Source organism: Saimiri boliviensis, chromosome 20 (genome assembly GCF_048565385.1).
Source record: "Saimiri boliviensis isolate mSaiBol1 chromosome 20, mSaiBol1.pri, whole genome shotgun sequence".
NCBI classification, from domain to species: domain Eukaryota; kingdom Metazoa; phylum Chordata; class Mammalia; order Primates; family Cebidae; genus Saimiri; species Saimiri boliviensis.
The window spans coordinates 25,444,324-25,459,569 of NC_133468.1; the positions used below are offsets into that span (position 1 = coordinate 25,444,324).

The 15,246-nt window shown below is 56.1% G+C and overlaps 1 protein-coding gene across 6 annotated transcripts in view; it reads left to right on the forward strand.

The window, feature by feature from the left end:
• Positions 1-14,663, forward strand: part of AMZ1 (archaelysin family metallopeptidase 1) — a 44,226-nt gene extending 29,563 nt beyond the window's left edge. For all 6 annotated transcript variants that reach the window (XM_074390345.1, XM_039460484.2, XM_074390343.1 and 3 more), the window contains 6 exons: positions 1,911-2,432; positions 4,350-4,517; positions 7,676-7,804; positions 8,115-8,284; positions 8,690-8,866; positions 11,600-14,663. In XM_074390345.1, coding sequence (XP_074246446.1) covers positions 2,129-2,432; positions 4,350-4,517; positions 7,676-7,804; positions 8,115-8,284; positions 8,690-8,866; positions 11,600-12,154 — 1,503 coding nt within the window. In that variant the 5' untranslated portion in view covers positions 1,911-2,128 and the 3' untranslated portion in view covers positions 12,155-14,663. The remainder of the gene's footprint in view (positions 1-1,910; positions 2,433-4,349; positions 4,518-7,675; positions 7,805-8,114; positions 8,285-8,689; positions 8,867-11,599) is intronic.
• Positions 14,664-15,246: the final 583 nt, after the last annotated feature.

The window sequence follows — 15,246 nt, forward strand, 5'->3', positions numbered from 1 at the left end:
TCTCTACTAAAAATACAAAAAACTAGCTGGGCATGGTGGCGCGTGCCTGTAATCCCAGCTACTTAGGAGGCTGAGGCAGGAGAATTGCCTGAGCCCAGGAGGCGGAGGTTGCGGTGAGCCGAGATCGCGCCATTGCACTCCAGCCCGGGTAACGAGAGCGAAACTCCGTCTCAAAAAAAAAAAAAAAAAAAAAAAAAGTACAAAAATTAGCTGGGTGTGGTGGTGGGTGCCTGTAATCCAAGCTGCTCGGGAAGCTGAGGCAGGAGAATTGCTTGAAGCCGGGAGGTGGAGGTTGCAGTGAGCCACTCCAGCCTGGGTGACAGAGCAAGACTTCATCTTAAAAAAAAAAAAAAAAAAAAAAGAGGGGCCGGGCGCGGTGGCTCAAGCCTGTAATCCCAGCACTTTGGGAGGCCGAGGCGGGCGGATCACAAGGTCGAGAGATCGAGACCAACCTGGTCAAGATGGTGAAACCCCGTCTCTACTAAAAATACAAAAAAATTAGCTGGGCATGGTGGCGCGTGCCTGTAATCCCAGCTACTCAGGAGGCTGAGGCAGGAGAATTGCCTGAACCCAGGAGGCGGAGGTTGCGGTGAGCCGAGATCGCGCCATTGCACTCCAGCCTGGGTAACGAGCGAAACTCCGTCTCAAAAAAAAAAAAAAAAAAAGAAAGGCTGGTTTTCCAGCTAGGGCCAGTAGGTCTTGTGACTTGATGGTCTGCAGAGAAGTGGGTTTTGCAGCTCTCTAGAGGAGCCTGGTCTGCGGGCTGCTGATTCATAAGCGTATATTCGTATGTCTTTAGCTGTGGCTGCCTTGCTGCATTATTTGTGCATCTCACTTCTCCGGTTTCTGGTTCATTTCTAGCCTCCCCCGACAACTGCCACTTTGCTTTTACCTGTTCTGTGAGGCTTCCCCTACCAGGCCCGCTCCCCACCTGCCCTTGCAGGTTTCACAGGCTCAGGACTGAGACAGAAGCATTGCCCAGAGCCAAGCATGCAGTGGCAGCTCCCAGACGTGTTCCTGATGAGGACGGGGATGTGCAGCTGCTGCTCTGGGTCGGAGCCTTTGGTTTGCAGGGCTTTGTTGTGGTTCTGCCAGCTCCCCCCACCCACCGCGGGCGCCCGTTGTCTCCTCCCCACCTGGTCTGTCCTGGGCATTAAAATCTGCTCTTGCCTCTCCATCTCCCTGCTTCTAGCTGGTGGGGTTTGGCATGAACACCTGCTCTTACTGCTTTTTCTGGGCCTCAGGACCCTCATGTGTGTCCTGGGGACGTCTGGGTGCTGCTGGGGGTGCCTGGCCCCCCCAACATATGGTTCTGGGTGCACAGGGACCTGTCAGGAAAGCTTGTAATTGGGATAAGAGCTGCCGTGATGAGGGTTTCTAGGTGTTTGGGGGGGGGCCCTAGGTGATGAGGGCCCCAGATGATCACTTTGTGATCATGCCTGGGAGAGAGGCATTTGGTTTTCACCTGGAGGGGCACTTGTAGCTCTGCAGGGGCTCCACACAGAGAGGGGAAGTTATCCTTCGAAGGGCTGCTGACAGAGTTGGCTGCTGAGAGGGAATGGAAAATGGGCTTGGGGGCCTCTCCAAGTGCAAAGTACTTCCCCATACCCAGTTCTGGATAAGGGAAGCTTCTGGAAGAGACTGTGGCCGTCACCTGGGTGGTCCATGGAACCCAATCTGCTAGAGAAGAGGAAGTGGTTGGCGGGGTCCTTCCAAGCTGGCTGGGTGGCAGTGCTGTGTCCTGGAGGGCCAGGGCTCTCTCCAATGCCCTCGTTCTCTGTGGAGCTTCTCCCCAGGCCTGGGCAGAGACCGCTGCATGAGGCCTTGGAGGAGGCAGCCTCACCCCCTGCCTGGGACAGGGGGCTGTGTGTGCCCAGCAGTGAGGGGACACCTGTTCATGTTGCCCACAGAGTGCCGAGGACCCAGAAGTACCCATGCCTGAGGACGTCCAGGACCAGGCAGAGCTGGGCCTTGCGAGCCCTCGGACCAGCGTTCGTCTTCGGGAAGCCGCTGGTAGCTGCTCTGATCAGCCCCAGGGAAGATTCTGGACGAGATCGTGGCCGTCCCCGGGGTGGCCCATGGGCAGCAGCAGGGGATCCCAGGAGTGGCCAGGCCCCGCCCACCCACCATGCTGCAGTGCAGACCGGCACAAGAGTTCAGCTTTGGGCCCCGGGCCTTGAAGGACGCCCTGGTCTCCACCGACGCGGCCCTGCAGCAGCTGTACGCCTCCGTCTTCTCCCCTGTTGAGCGGCTCTTCTTGGCCGAGGCCTACAACCCGCAGAGGACACTCTTCTGCACCCTGCTTATCCGCACAGCCTTTGACTGGCTCCTGAGCCGCCCTGAGCCCCCTGAGGACTTCCAGACCTTCCACGCCTCTCTGCAGCACCGGAGGCCCAGCCTGGCTCGGAAGCACATCTACCTACAGCCAATAGGTACGGGGCACCTGCAGCCAGCAGCACGCTCCCCGGGGACCAGCCTGGATAGAGCACAAGATGGGGGCATCTGTGCATAGCCCCTGGCAGGACGCAAACGAGGGAAGAGGGCCCTGGGTGGTTGGGAGGCCAGGGTGGAGGCAGGAAGGTCCTGGCTGGGCCCAGGCTTCTTTCCTCCCCACCCCCATCATTGACACTGTGGTCAGACAGCCCAGGCTCTGGGACCAGTCTGCGTGCAGGTGTGACCTCATCCAGATGTGCACGGTCCTGGCTAGGCCTCTAGAGCCGTCCCAGGCACTGAGCCACATGCTGTATAAAGATCACTTCCAGGCCAGGCGTGGTGGCTCACGCCTGTAATCCCAGCACTTTGGGAGGCTGAGGCAGGCAGATCACCTGATTTCAGGGGTTTGAGACCAGTCTGGCCTACATGGCGAGACCCCATCTCTACTAAAAATACAAAAATTAGCTGGGTGTGGTGGCATGAACCTGTAATCCCAGCTAGTCGGCAGGCTGAGGCAGGAGAATTGCTTGAACCTGGGAGGCAGAGGTTGCAGTGAGCCGAAATCATGCCACTGCCCCTCCAGCCTGGGTGAAAGAGCGAGTCTCAAAAACAAAAAAATCACTTCCTCATTGGGTGTGCCGAAATTAGGATTAGCCTATTTCACAGGCGGGGAACCTGAGGCTAGGAGTGATCCCTTGACCTGCCTGAGTTGCAGAGCTGGTCACTGCTAGGGACTGGAACACAGGTCTATTTGACCCTGGGGCTGGGCCGCTCATCCTGATGCTGTGCTGGGAGGGGCTGGGCTAAGCAGGGTGGCCCAGAGTGGTCACTCTCCTCAGAGTCTGTGTCTGACAGAGTTTGGGGGACTCAGGGTAGACTGGGGGCAGAGACGACAGGCATCCGTGCTCAGAAGGGAACGGCACAGGCAGGTGTGGCGAGCTCGAGGAGCTGGGCCAGCCTCTGTGCCTCTCACGTGCCAAGGGCAGCCTGGCAGAGACAGCACACAGGACGGGGGCTCTCGGGCTTGGAGAGGAGAAAAGGGCTGGCATTCACATCTGAGGCCAGCACACCACGCCTTTCAGCATCTTGATGGCAATCCCGAGCAGGAACAGACGGCAGCTGGCCCCACCTCATGCAGGCTTGTCACCAGCCCTGGTGGTCCATGCAGCCCCTTTCCCGATACTCGGGACCCAAACCCTGTGGTGTCCATTGGTCTCAGCGTCCACCACCCCATAGCAGCCAATCCAGCAGCTTGGGAGCCACCCGCTTCCCCCACCTCCCTGCTAAGGGTGCAGAGCCTCATGCTTCATGCTCTGATGTGCAGATACTTGGGCATGTTTTTGAGATGTAGGGGCCGGGTCAGGAGGCCTGGGTTGGGCTGGGCTCTGCATTTCCCACTGCCTCGGGTCCCTGCAGCCACTTTCTCACAGGTCTCCTGGCTTCCACCCTTGGTCCTGTCCATCTGTCCTCCTGACATGTGATCTGGTGTGTGTATCCCTTGGGAGGCCCCCGCTGCCTCTCCAGCCTTGAACTGCACCTTGCTATGTCCTGCTCTCTGCCCCAGGCAGCCTGGCTCCGTGTGCCGCCTGCTCAGCCGCAGTGCCTGGCACTAACCCTAGAAGTCCCTGTCCCCAGGTGGGGCCCTGCCCACCCCTTCCCTGACCTTACACACGATCGTCACTGCTGTCCTTTCATCTGGGCATGAACCTTTCTTCTATGTCCCTTGGTGTTTGCCCTTTTGAAAAAGTCATGCTTTCCATCTCTGTTCCAAGCCTTATGCTCTGCTTGATGTCAGGGTAGGTCCACATGGGCCTCCTTCACCCAGCAGGCAGGTAGGTGCCTGCGGGCACTCCCAGGGGAGAGGGTCCCAGGTGGACAGGGGCACCACGGGGCTCACAGCGATGCTCTGCCCCCAGACCTGAGTGAGGAGCCGGTGGGAAGCTCCCTGCTGCACCAGCTGCGCAGCTGCACGGAGGCCTTCTTCCTAGGCCTGCACGTCAAGTGCCTGCCCTCAGTGGCGGCCACATCCATCCGCTGCTCCTCGCGCCCCAGCCGGGACTCTGACAGACTCCAGCTCCACACAGGTAAGTGAGCACGGCAGCCGAGGCTTAGGCCAAGCCAGGCCTCTCCGGAAGGAAGAGGTGGGAGGAAGGTGCCCAGGAGAGGAAAGGAAACTTTTCTTCCTTTTTGGTGGGAAACCTCCATTGCCCAGGTGTTTGGGAAGCAAGACTGAAACCGGGGGTTCCTTTTTCCCACCCAGGAGTGTCTGGGGACGTAACCATACACAGCCAGTGTCCACGGGAAAATGCCAGAGCATGCAGAGCAGGAAAAGCGAGCCCTTCTTGTTTTTTTGAGTTGGAGTCTCACTCTGTCACCCAGGCTGGAGTGCAGTGGCACAATCTCGGCTCACTGCAATATCCCAGGTTCAAGAGATTCTCCTGCCTCAGCCTCCTGAGTAGCTGGGGCTACAGGCGCGAACCACCATACCTGGCTAATTTTTTTTTTCTCGAGACTGAGTTTCACTCTTGTTGCCCAGGCTGGAGTGCAATGATGTGATCTTGGCTCACCACAACCTCTGCCGTCTGGGTTCAAGCGATTCTCCTTCAAGTTCAGCCTCCCGAGTAGCTGGGATTACAGGCATGTGCCACCATACCCGGCTAATGTTGTATTTTTAGTAGAGATGGGGTTTCTCAGGTCAGGCTTGTCTCGAACTCCCAACTTCAGGTAATTGGCCAGCATTGGGCCTCCCAAAGTGCTGGGATACAGGTGTGAGCCACCACGCCTGGCCAATTTTTGTATTTTTAGTAGAGACGGGGTCTCACCATGTTGGCCAGGCTAGTCTTGAACTCCTTATCTGCCTGCCTCAGTCTCACATAGTGCTGGGATTACAGGCGTGAGCCACTGTGACTGGCTTGAAGTGAATCCTTCTCAGTCTGCTCAGCGTCACACCAACCTTCAGTCTTTGCAAAGTACTTTCCATGTGTCTAGAATACCCCAAACCCTCAAGCCCTTGCCCCTTCCCTGTGGGTCACTGGCACCTGGAGAGTATTAGGCCGGGTTGAGAGGCAGAAACGAGGTGAGGGCTCTTAGGTGGATAGGAGACCTTGGCTCAAGTTTAGGGAGGTCCACAGGAAGGGGCCAGGGCTTGAATGACTAGACGGTCAGCTTTCATCAGTTGTGGGATACTCTCAGCAATTGCTTCTTTTGTCAAATATCACCTCTGCCCCATTCTCTTCTCTCCTGGGACTCCAACTGAATGTATATTAATCCATCTTACTCTCTTCTCTGTATCTTTTTTGATTATTCATTCTTTAGTCTGAATTTATTCTCATCCTTCAGCTTACTCTCTCTGGAGTCACATCTAAGGGACTCTTAAACCCATATATTGAGGCCAGATATGGTGGCTCACACCTGTAATCACAGTACTTTGGGAGGCTGAGGTGGGAGGACTGCTTGATGCCAGGTGTTCAAGACCAGCCTGGGCAATTAAGCCAGACCCTGTCTGTGTAACAAATATAAAAATAGCCAGCAGCGGTGGCACACACCTATAGTCCCAGCTACTTGGGAGGCTGAGGTTGGAGGATCACTTGAGGCTGAGTTTGAAAGTCAGCATGGTTTTAGATTGTTTTTTAGACATGCTGGAACTGAAGAGTTAGTATGAAAGGCCATGCAAAAAACTCCTAATTTAAACATTTTTATGTGGGATGCAGTGGCTCATACCTGTACTCCCAGCACTTTGGGAGGCAGAGGCGGGAGGATTGAGACCAGCTTGGCCAACATAGTGAGATCTTGTCTCTAAACACCTAAAACATTAGCTCTCTGTGGTGGCTCATGCCTATAGTCTCAGCTGCTCAGGAGGCTCAGGTGGGAGGATCACCTGAGCTCAGGAGGCCGAGACTGCAGTGAGCTATGATTGTACCACTGCGTTCTGGCCTGGGCGACGGAGTGAAATGTTGTCTCAAAAACACAGAAAAACCTCCTTGCCTATCTGTTCCTTTTAATGGTGGAACTCCTTGGAAAACACTTTCCTCCTCTGCATGTCTATGTGCCCTGAACCCTCTTCGCTGCCGTCAGTTTGAGACCCTCTCTGGGTTTCCTGGGACCGTGGCGGCTGCTCTGCCTCCTTCCCTCCCTAGTTTCCTGGCTTTGACATCATCGTGTCCAGGCTCAGCCCCTGGGCCTCTCCTGTATCTGCCCACACTCATGCTCCTGGGAGCCATGCTAAAAAGTTACACAACTTGCTGGCTCAAAAAACCCACTGTGATCTTAGAGCTCTGTGGGTGAGGAGTGCCCCTGGGCTAAAGTCAAGAGTCGGCAGAGCTGGTTCCTTGTGGAGGCTTCAGGGAGAATCCATTTCTTGCCCTTTCCAGCTTCTAGAGGCACCGCATCCTTGGCTCACGGCCTTTCCCCTTCCTCAGAGCCAGCCCTGCAGCGCCCTCAGGCCTCCAGCACTCACCCAGACCCTCTGCTGCCTCTAATCAGGGTGTTTTTTTTGTTTTGTTTTGTTTTTGAGATGAAGTTTTGCTCTTTTTGCCCAGGCTGGAATGCAGTGGTGCAATCTTGGCTCACTGCAACCTCCACCTCCCGGGTTCAAGCAATTCTCCTACCTCAGCCTCCTGAGTAGCTGGGATTACAGGCACACACCACCATGCCCAGCTCATTTTGTATTTTTAGTAGAGATGGGGTTTTGCCATGTTGGCCAGGCTGGTCTTGAATTCCTGACCTCAGGTGATCTGCCCACCTCTGCCTCCCGAAGTACTGGGATTATAGGTGTGAGCCACCGCGCCTGGGCTCAGGCTTACCTGGTTGATGCAGAATAACCTCCCATCCCAAGATCTTTAATCATCTGCAGTCCCATTTGCCGTGAGGACTCATAGGTCCCTGGGCTGGGACGTGGACATTGCTGGGGCCGTCACTCAGCTGCCACGGTGGCTTATCCTTCCTGGGGCTACAAGCGTGAGTCTTGTTGGCCTGGCTGCCTCTCTAGCATCCTCACTGGGCTGTCGATGGCCTTCTCAGACTTATGTCCTGATCTCCAAATGGTCCCAGCCCTCACTTCACATCATGCAGCTCTGGGCACTGTGTGCCCTCGGGTCAGACCAGAGGCTGCTGGCCTACGCCTGACTTGGGAGGGGACGGGTTCCAGGGAGAGGAAAAGAATGACAAGGTTTGCTGGCCTGGGCCTGGAAGATGGGCGTCTCCAACTGCCTCCTGACCCCATCCCCTGGCCCTCTCCTCACAGATGGCATCCTGTCCTTCTTGAAGAACAACAAGCCTGGAGACGCGCTGTGCGTGCTGGGCCTCACACTGTCTGACCTGTACCCGCATGAGGCCTGGAGCTTCACCTTCAGCAAATTCCTTCCAGGGCACGGTGAGCCAGGGCCCCCTCTGCCTGGGGGGAGCACCCTCTCTGCTCTTGCCTCAAGGACCCTGCTGGTAGAAGTGAACACCCATGCACACGAACAGGTGCCACCTTCCAGGTCTGGAGGAATGGCATAGGAGCTGTTCCTCTGCCCCAGGGCCCATCTTCACATGGACACGTGGGCAGGACAGGGCCGCCCAGGACCAGTGTGTCCTTGGACTGTAGCTGTGTTGCACGAGAGCGTAAGGTGGGTTTCATTGTGGGCCCCCTGGAGCCCAGGCTGACCCCTGAGAGTGCCCTTCTCTCCATCTCTCTCCAGAAGTGGGCGTGTGCAGCTTTGCCCGGTTCTCGGGGGAATTCTCAAAGTCGGGGCCCAGTGCCCCTGATCCGGCCCTGGGAGAGGCGGTGACAGACAGCCCGGAGGCCCCCCTGCAGGACAGAGGCTGGGCCCTGTGCTTCAGCGCCTTGGGGATGGTTCAGTGCTGCAAGGTGGGTGGAGGGGCCTGGGAAGAGGGGACGGGAGGGTGCTGGCTGAGCCTGTGTGGCCTTGCTCTGTCACATTTCCCAATCCTCACTATGAAGAGAAGCAACCCCTAACTTTACAGAATGAGGAAACCAAGGCCACAGAGCTAAAGCAGGGTAGATATTAGAGCCTAAGTCTGTCTGGCTCCCAAGCCCCCGTCCTGTGTGGCTTCCCCTGGGGCCCTGAATGTGGCCATCCTGTGCTGCCTGGGGCAAGGGGGGGGGTGCCCGGACCAACTCCTGGCGGCCAACCTCACCCAGGTCCTAGGGTGCCTGCAGGGGCCTCCTCTCAGCCCTGTTGGGGCTGCCTGGGGACCTGCCCGAGGCAGGGACAAGGCAGTGAGTTAAGGTGGTTGGTGGCCTTTCCCCCAGGTCACGTGCCATGAGCTCTGCCACCTCCTGGGCCTGGGGAACTGCCGCTGGCTTCGCTGCCTCATGCAGGGCGCGCTCAGCCTGGACGAGGCCCTGCGGCGGCCCCTGGACCTCTGTCCCATCTGCCTGCGGAAGCTGCAGCACGTCCTGGGCTTCAGGCTCATCGAGAGGTACCAGGTGAGTCGCGCAGCCCGGCTGCTGGTACCGGCACTCCGGAGGCCCGCGAGCGCCACCTGGAGACCGTGCGGGGCACAGGGACCGCGCACACGCTTTGTCAACTGCCAAGTTCCAGCCCAGCAGAGCCCGGGACCCGCGTTCCAGCTCCACCCGGTCTCACCGGCGGCAGGGCGAGTCCTGCCAGTGCCTGCGTGTGGCGAGTACTTAGGAGGATGCAGCGGGGTTGGACGGGAAGGAGGAGGGGTGGGCAAAGAGCTTTTCTCCGTCAGGAAGAGCTGGGATTGTAGCCCCAGCTGGGAGGGGCCTTCCTGGTGGGGGAGGGGTGGTGGCAGGGTCTTCTTCCCAGGGTGACTTTCTCTTCTCTTTCTCATCACCAACACTTGGGTCACTGACGCTCGAGGTGGCACAGGCCCCCTGGGAAGAGGCGGGAGCTGCCAGAGCAAGGCTGTGTTGGAGGCGGCCTCTGTTCCCAAACCCCCTCTGCTGTGGCTGTGGAGCAAAGGGCTTGTCCCTCTTCATGGGGGAAGATGTGTTTGCAAACTCAGAAGCTTTACTCTGAGTTCAGAGTGCAAAGGCAAATGGTGGCAATTTTTCTTTAAACCCAGCTTTGGATGAAAACAACTTGTAAGATGTCACTGCGCAAAAGCACAAGAGCTGTGGATTAAATGGTGCTAGGAAACCCGCGTCCTCCTCCTAGTCTTGGGCCCAGGAGCTGGTGGCAGGTGGGGGCGTGGTTTGCAGACTGAGCCTGTCAGAATCTCCTGCTGCAGGGCAGGGCAGGCCCTCCTTCCCTCTGGGGCAGAGCGAGGAGCTGCATCTTGCAGGGCTCCCAGGTGATGCTGCTCACCTAGAGACCGGGGTACTTCCAGATTACAGTGCCGCCTCACTGCAGGGACTCAGGCAGTAAAGGGAAGGCGAAGCGGGCACAGAGGCCACGGCTTTCCCAGGTGGAAGGCTGGGAGCCTGTGACTTAGGGTGGAGCCCAGGTGCAGCCGTGGCTGAGGAGAGGAATGTCTCCTGAGGGTGCAGGAAGCGTTATGGTTGATCGGCATCTGGTGATGCCTTGCAAAGGTTGCTGCTGCCAGCTGTGCCCAGTCAAGGGGCAGGTCTTAGTACCCTCGTACCGATAGTGAGGGGCAGCTTGGGCTGCAGAAACAGTTATGAGCTCTCACTTGATGCCATAACTTGGGGTCTTGTGCAACCATCTGACATGGCATAGCCTGGATCTGCCTGGAATCTGAGCTGGAGGGCACAGCTTCTCCTGCCCAGAGCTCTCCCTTCCACGAGCACCATCTCCCATGGCTGTGGAGGGAAGAGGGCTGGGGTGAAGGCACTCCAGGGTGGCCTGGCCCTCCTGGCTGTGGGAGGGAGGGTGGCGGTTCAGATGTGAGGTCACCTGCTGTCCCTGGTCAATGGGCTAGCTCCTGAGGACTCTGGCAGGTGCTGGAGAGCTTACCACAGGCCTGGCCAGAAAAGGTCACTGCTGTCCATCGAGAGCAATTGGTGAAATGCCTCTAGAAGAAAGAGCCCAACCTGTGGTCTCTGCCACTTGCTGTGGTGTAAAGTCTTGCCATGGCTGATATGAGCTCCCAACACAATGTCAGTGAGCACTGAGTCAGGAAGAGGCACTAGGTGGGACCGTGTTAAACTTCATGTCCCCTGGACAGATGCAGGAGAGCAGAGTTAAGAGTGAAATGTAGAAAATATTTAGGAAGTGAGTTTCAAGTATTCCCTTTGCTTTACATTTTCTTTTTCCCTGGGCAACTATGTTGCCCAGGCTGGTCTGGAACTCCTGGGTTCAAGTGATCCTCCTGCCTCTGCCTCCCTGTGGTGGGATTACAGGCGTGAGCCACTGTGCCCAAACCTTTGTTTTAAAATTTAAAATTAAAAAAATTTTAAATTATAAGCTTTCTGGCTGGACACAGTGGCTCACACCTGTAATCCCAGCAATTTGGGAGGCCGAGGCAGGTGGATCACCTGGGGTCAGGAGTTCGAGACCAGCCTGGCCAATATAGTGAAACCCCATTTCTAATAAAAATATAGAAATTAGCTGGGTGTGGTGGCAGGTGCATGTAATCTCAGCTACTTAGGAGGCTGAGGCAGAAGAATTGCTTGAACTTGGAAGGCGAAGGTTGCAGTGAGCCGAGAAAAAAGGATATAGAAAGCTAATTTTTTTTTTTTTTGAGACAGAGTCTCACTCTGTCACCCAGGCTGGAGTGCAATGGCGCAACCTAAGCTCACTGCAACCTCTGCCTCCCAGGTTCAAGCGATTCTCCTGCCTCAGCCTCTGAAGTAGCTGGGATTACAGGCACCCACCACCACGCCCAGCTACTTTTTGTATTTTTAGTAGATGTGGGTTTTCACTATGTTGGCCAGGCTGGTCTCAAACTCCTGATCTTGTGATCTGCCCACCTTGGCCTCCAAAAGTGCTGGGATTACAGGCGTGAACCACCGCGCCCAGCCCAGCATTCTGTTCTTTAACTTTGGACAAGTAGTTGGTGAAGTGCCTGAATGGTGAATGGTGGGCTCTTGGGGGTGGGCACCTCCCACTCTGGCACAGCCTGGACGTGAGTCCTCAAAAGGCCGCTGGTAGGAAGAGCCCTCATGTAACCAGTCTGACTCCTGCGCAACTGAGGACACTGGAGACCCCCTTAGGAGCTGGGTCTCTGGGCAGTTTCCTGTCTAGACAAGGGCTGGCCTGGAGTAAACTTAGCCTGTGTTTCTCCCTCTTAGAGACTCTACACCTGGACTCAGGCGGTAGCAGGGACGTGGCCCAGCCAGGAGGCAGGGGAGTCATCGGTGTGGGAGGACACCCCGCCTGTCAGCGCGGACTCAGGCATGTGCTGTGAGAGTGACTCAGAGCCCGGCACCAGCACGTCGGAGCCCCTCACCCCTGACGCCTGGAGTCATGCCTTATCCTCAGGGCTGGAGCCAGAGGATGGATTGAGCTCCCTGGAGGCCTCCGAGGCTCCGCTTTCACTTGGGGGCCCAGCGGAGGCCATCAAGGAGCACGAACGGTGGCTGGCCATGTGCATCCAGGCCCTGCAGCGGGAAGGGGCGGAGGAGGAGCTGGCGCAGGTGGACAGAGCTGTGGACGCCCTCGACCACTGGGAGATGTTCACTGGCCAGCTCCCGGCCACCAGGCAGGAACTTCCCTGCGGCAGGGACAGTGCAGGGCTGCGTAAGGTCCTCGGGGACAAGTTCTCCTCCCTGAGGAGGAAGCTGAGTGCCCGAAAACTCTCCAGAGCAGAGTCGGCCCCCTGCTCCTGGGACACGGAAGAGAATTAACACCGTGGGGGCCGCCCTGCCTCTCCTTACCTAGGATGCTGGCCAGCACTGTCCAGTAGCTGGGGCCACTTCCCACCTGCCAGGGATTCAGAGGAAGGGTCTAGCTGGGTAGTGGCTCAGGCCTGTCATCCCAGCACTGTGGGAGGCCAGGACTTGAAGACCATCCTGGGCAACACGGTGAGCTTCTGCCTCTACAAAAGACAAATTTTAAAATGAGCTGGATGCAGTGGTTCCTACCTGTGGTCCCAGCTACGCGGGAGGCTGAGGTGGGAGGATAGCTTGAGCCTAGGAGGTCGAGGCTGCAGTGAGCTGTCATCACGCCATTGTGCTCCAGCCTGGGTGACAGAAAAGCCACAGAACACCCGTCATCAGGCAGCTCCAACTCCTGTGTCCCAACCAGTGGTCCTCAAGGGCCTGCACACATGGAGAGGCCTCCCGGCTCCTGGGTACTTCTCGTACAGCACAAGGTGGACTGTACTGGGGGTGGGGCAAAGCCCCCTCACCCGCAGAGGCAGAAGGAAGCAGCGTGCGTCCTGTCTCCTTCCAGGCTGCAGGCCTGCCCCTCAGTTATTTATAGCCGGAAGCTGGAGAGGCCAGCTCAGATGAGTGACCCTGGGGGCAGACGGGCTCCACGTTGCAACCCAGCTTCCAAGGCTCGGTCTCCCCGCTAAAGGGGGAGCGATGGGGATTTGTTTCTTTCTCAAGTGTCAACCACACGCACAGAGAAGGGTCACTTTCTGTGGCACTAATGGCATCTGACCCTTACAGACTTCACATGGGCTCTCTGTGGAAGTTCTGGGGTTTGCCATCTCTTCTGACCAACGCTGCGAGAGCTGATGGGCACTGAGGGCAGGGGCCCCCTCATTCCTGAGGCGGCTGCCACTCACCGTGGGGAAAGCAAACTGTGGTGATGTTTTGCGGAAGTTTCTTGGCAAAGACGTCTGCACTGTCAGTGCCGAGCAGGTGGAGGTGGTGATCAGATGGTTTCTTTCCTTTTTTCTTTTGGTCTAGTTCTTTCCATTGCTGAGAGAGGGGTATGTTTTTCCATAGCCAGGGCCTAGCATTTTCTCTTTTAATTTTGCTGAATTTTGGTTCCTGCATTTTGAAGCTCTTTTATGTCCATGCACATTTGACTGTTGTGTCTTCATGATGAACTGACCCTTTCATCATCGTCAAACATTCCCCCTCAGCCTACAGTGCAGAGTCCCAGGGAGAGACACTTCCGGTTCTGAGAGTAGAATCCCTGCAGAGTGATGAGGGCGGGGTCACAGCGAGATCTCTTTCCTCTGGAAAGAGGCAAGAACAGGGCAGCTTGGACGTTTTGTGGGTGGGTGGCTAATAGGGTTTTGGAGGGCTTCTAAGAAAATCCAAAACACAACACGAAAACTAGAAGGGCTATGCAGGTGAGGAGGGCTGAGGCTTCCCTGTGAATCTGCCATTGGTGGAGCCTGACTACAGGCTCCTGGTCCTGGTCCCAGAAAATGCAAAAGGACAAGTATGTGTGGATGTCAGAGAAGCAAAGATGCAGCTCAAAGTAGCATTAGGACCTTCCTCCATCCCGTTCTCTTTTGTGTAGCTTCTAAGAGGCACGACAGTGACGTGGGAGGTAACTGATAGAATGAAGCGGGGAGAGAAGAGCCAGGCCTTTCAGAAAGTGACCTGGGTTTCCTCACAGTATGGTGGCTGCCTTCCTAAGGTGGACATTCTGAGGGTCAGATGGAAGCTCTGTGGCCTTTCATAACTCGGCCTCACATCACAGAATGTTACCTTTCCTGCACTCTACTGAGGCAGTGACAAGGACCCCACCCTGGGTTCATGGGGAGGGGATGTGGCAGGGACGTGAGACAGCAGAATATTGCTGTGACCATTCGTGAACAGCCCCACTCAGCATTCACTGTGGGGATTTGGCTGGTGCACCTGCTAGGTGACCTTACCTGTTGTCTGATTTCATCTTCTGCAAAAGGCTCACCACTGAAGTGATGTGAGACTGAACAGCGGTGATAGAACAGCCTGGCTTGGGCTGAGGGTGGGAGTGCATCGAGGTTATGACCAAAGCCTCTGCGCTGTCTCTCTGTACTGAAGTCCTTTGACCCTCAACTGCGATGCATGTCCCAAAAAAGCGCTTTGAAGTGGGAAGGAGCAAACCACTAAAAAAAAAACCAAAAAACCTTTTATCCACAGCCTTTACCAAGTTGCAGATGGGAGTGAAATTTTTTAAGACAGCTGTTGGGAGGACTGTTTTGAAATGCAGTTTTGAGGAAGAGAAATCAGGTCTCTGTCCTCTTCCTAGTGTCAGCCCCAGGTTCTGTCTGTTGCCTTCGGTGGACAGGAATTTGGGACCAGGAAGATGCTAAGGCAGAGGAGAGGTAATGAGGAAAGTCACAGCTCACGAGTCTTTCTAACCTCCTTAAGCACTGCCAAAGTTGAACTGACATGAAATTTAGAGATGATGGTTTCCAAGACACACAGGACCATGGTTCTTTCAATTTTTAAAAATGTGCAAAGCCTACCTGATTGCTTTCTTGTCTCCTTATCTGTCCGAAGCCCCTGAATTCACAAGGATGGGTCTTCTAGTGTGGCGATGACTTCTGAGAGCCTCACCTATCTGGGTAGGTCAGGTTAGCAGGGCCTCATGGAGCCAAAAATACTTTCAAGTCATGACATACGTTATCTGTATTGCTGTGTGTGCGATGAGACTGGGGAAGCTACCGTGCCTTCTGCAGTAGCTAGAATACACACTCCCACATCACAGCCACACTTTGATGAAGGGGTGAGAAGCAGTGTCCCCCTGAGAGGCAAATCTCTCTTCAGGCAGCCCCACAGTCCTCGAAACCTCATTCGTTTCCCTCTCTTCCTCTCTCCAAAGCCCAAACTCCTTGTCAGATGAGGGGAGGAGAATCATCCCCACTCCTGCCCAAGGTGTGAACTCTGAGGGCACAGGAAAGTGAGTTGAGTGCTGCTCCCACCCCCACTTCCCGAGCATGGGTAAGGAGGGAGGGGTGCCGACCTGTTAATACTGTTCTGTGGGACATCTACTTCCGACCTTTCCCTGATGAAAGAAATCCCCAAAAGCCTTGAAAAAATAAACATAA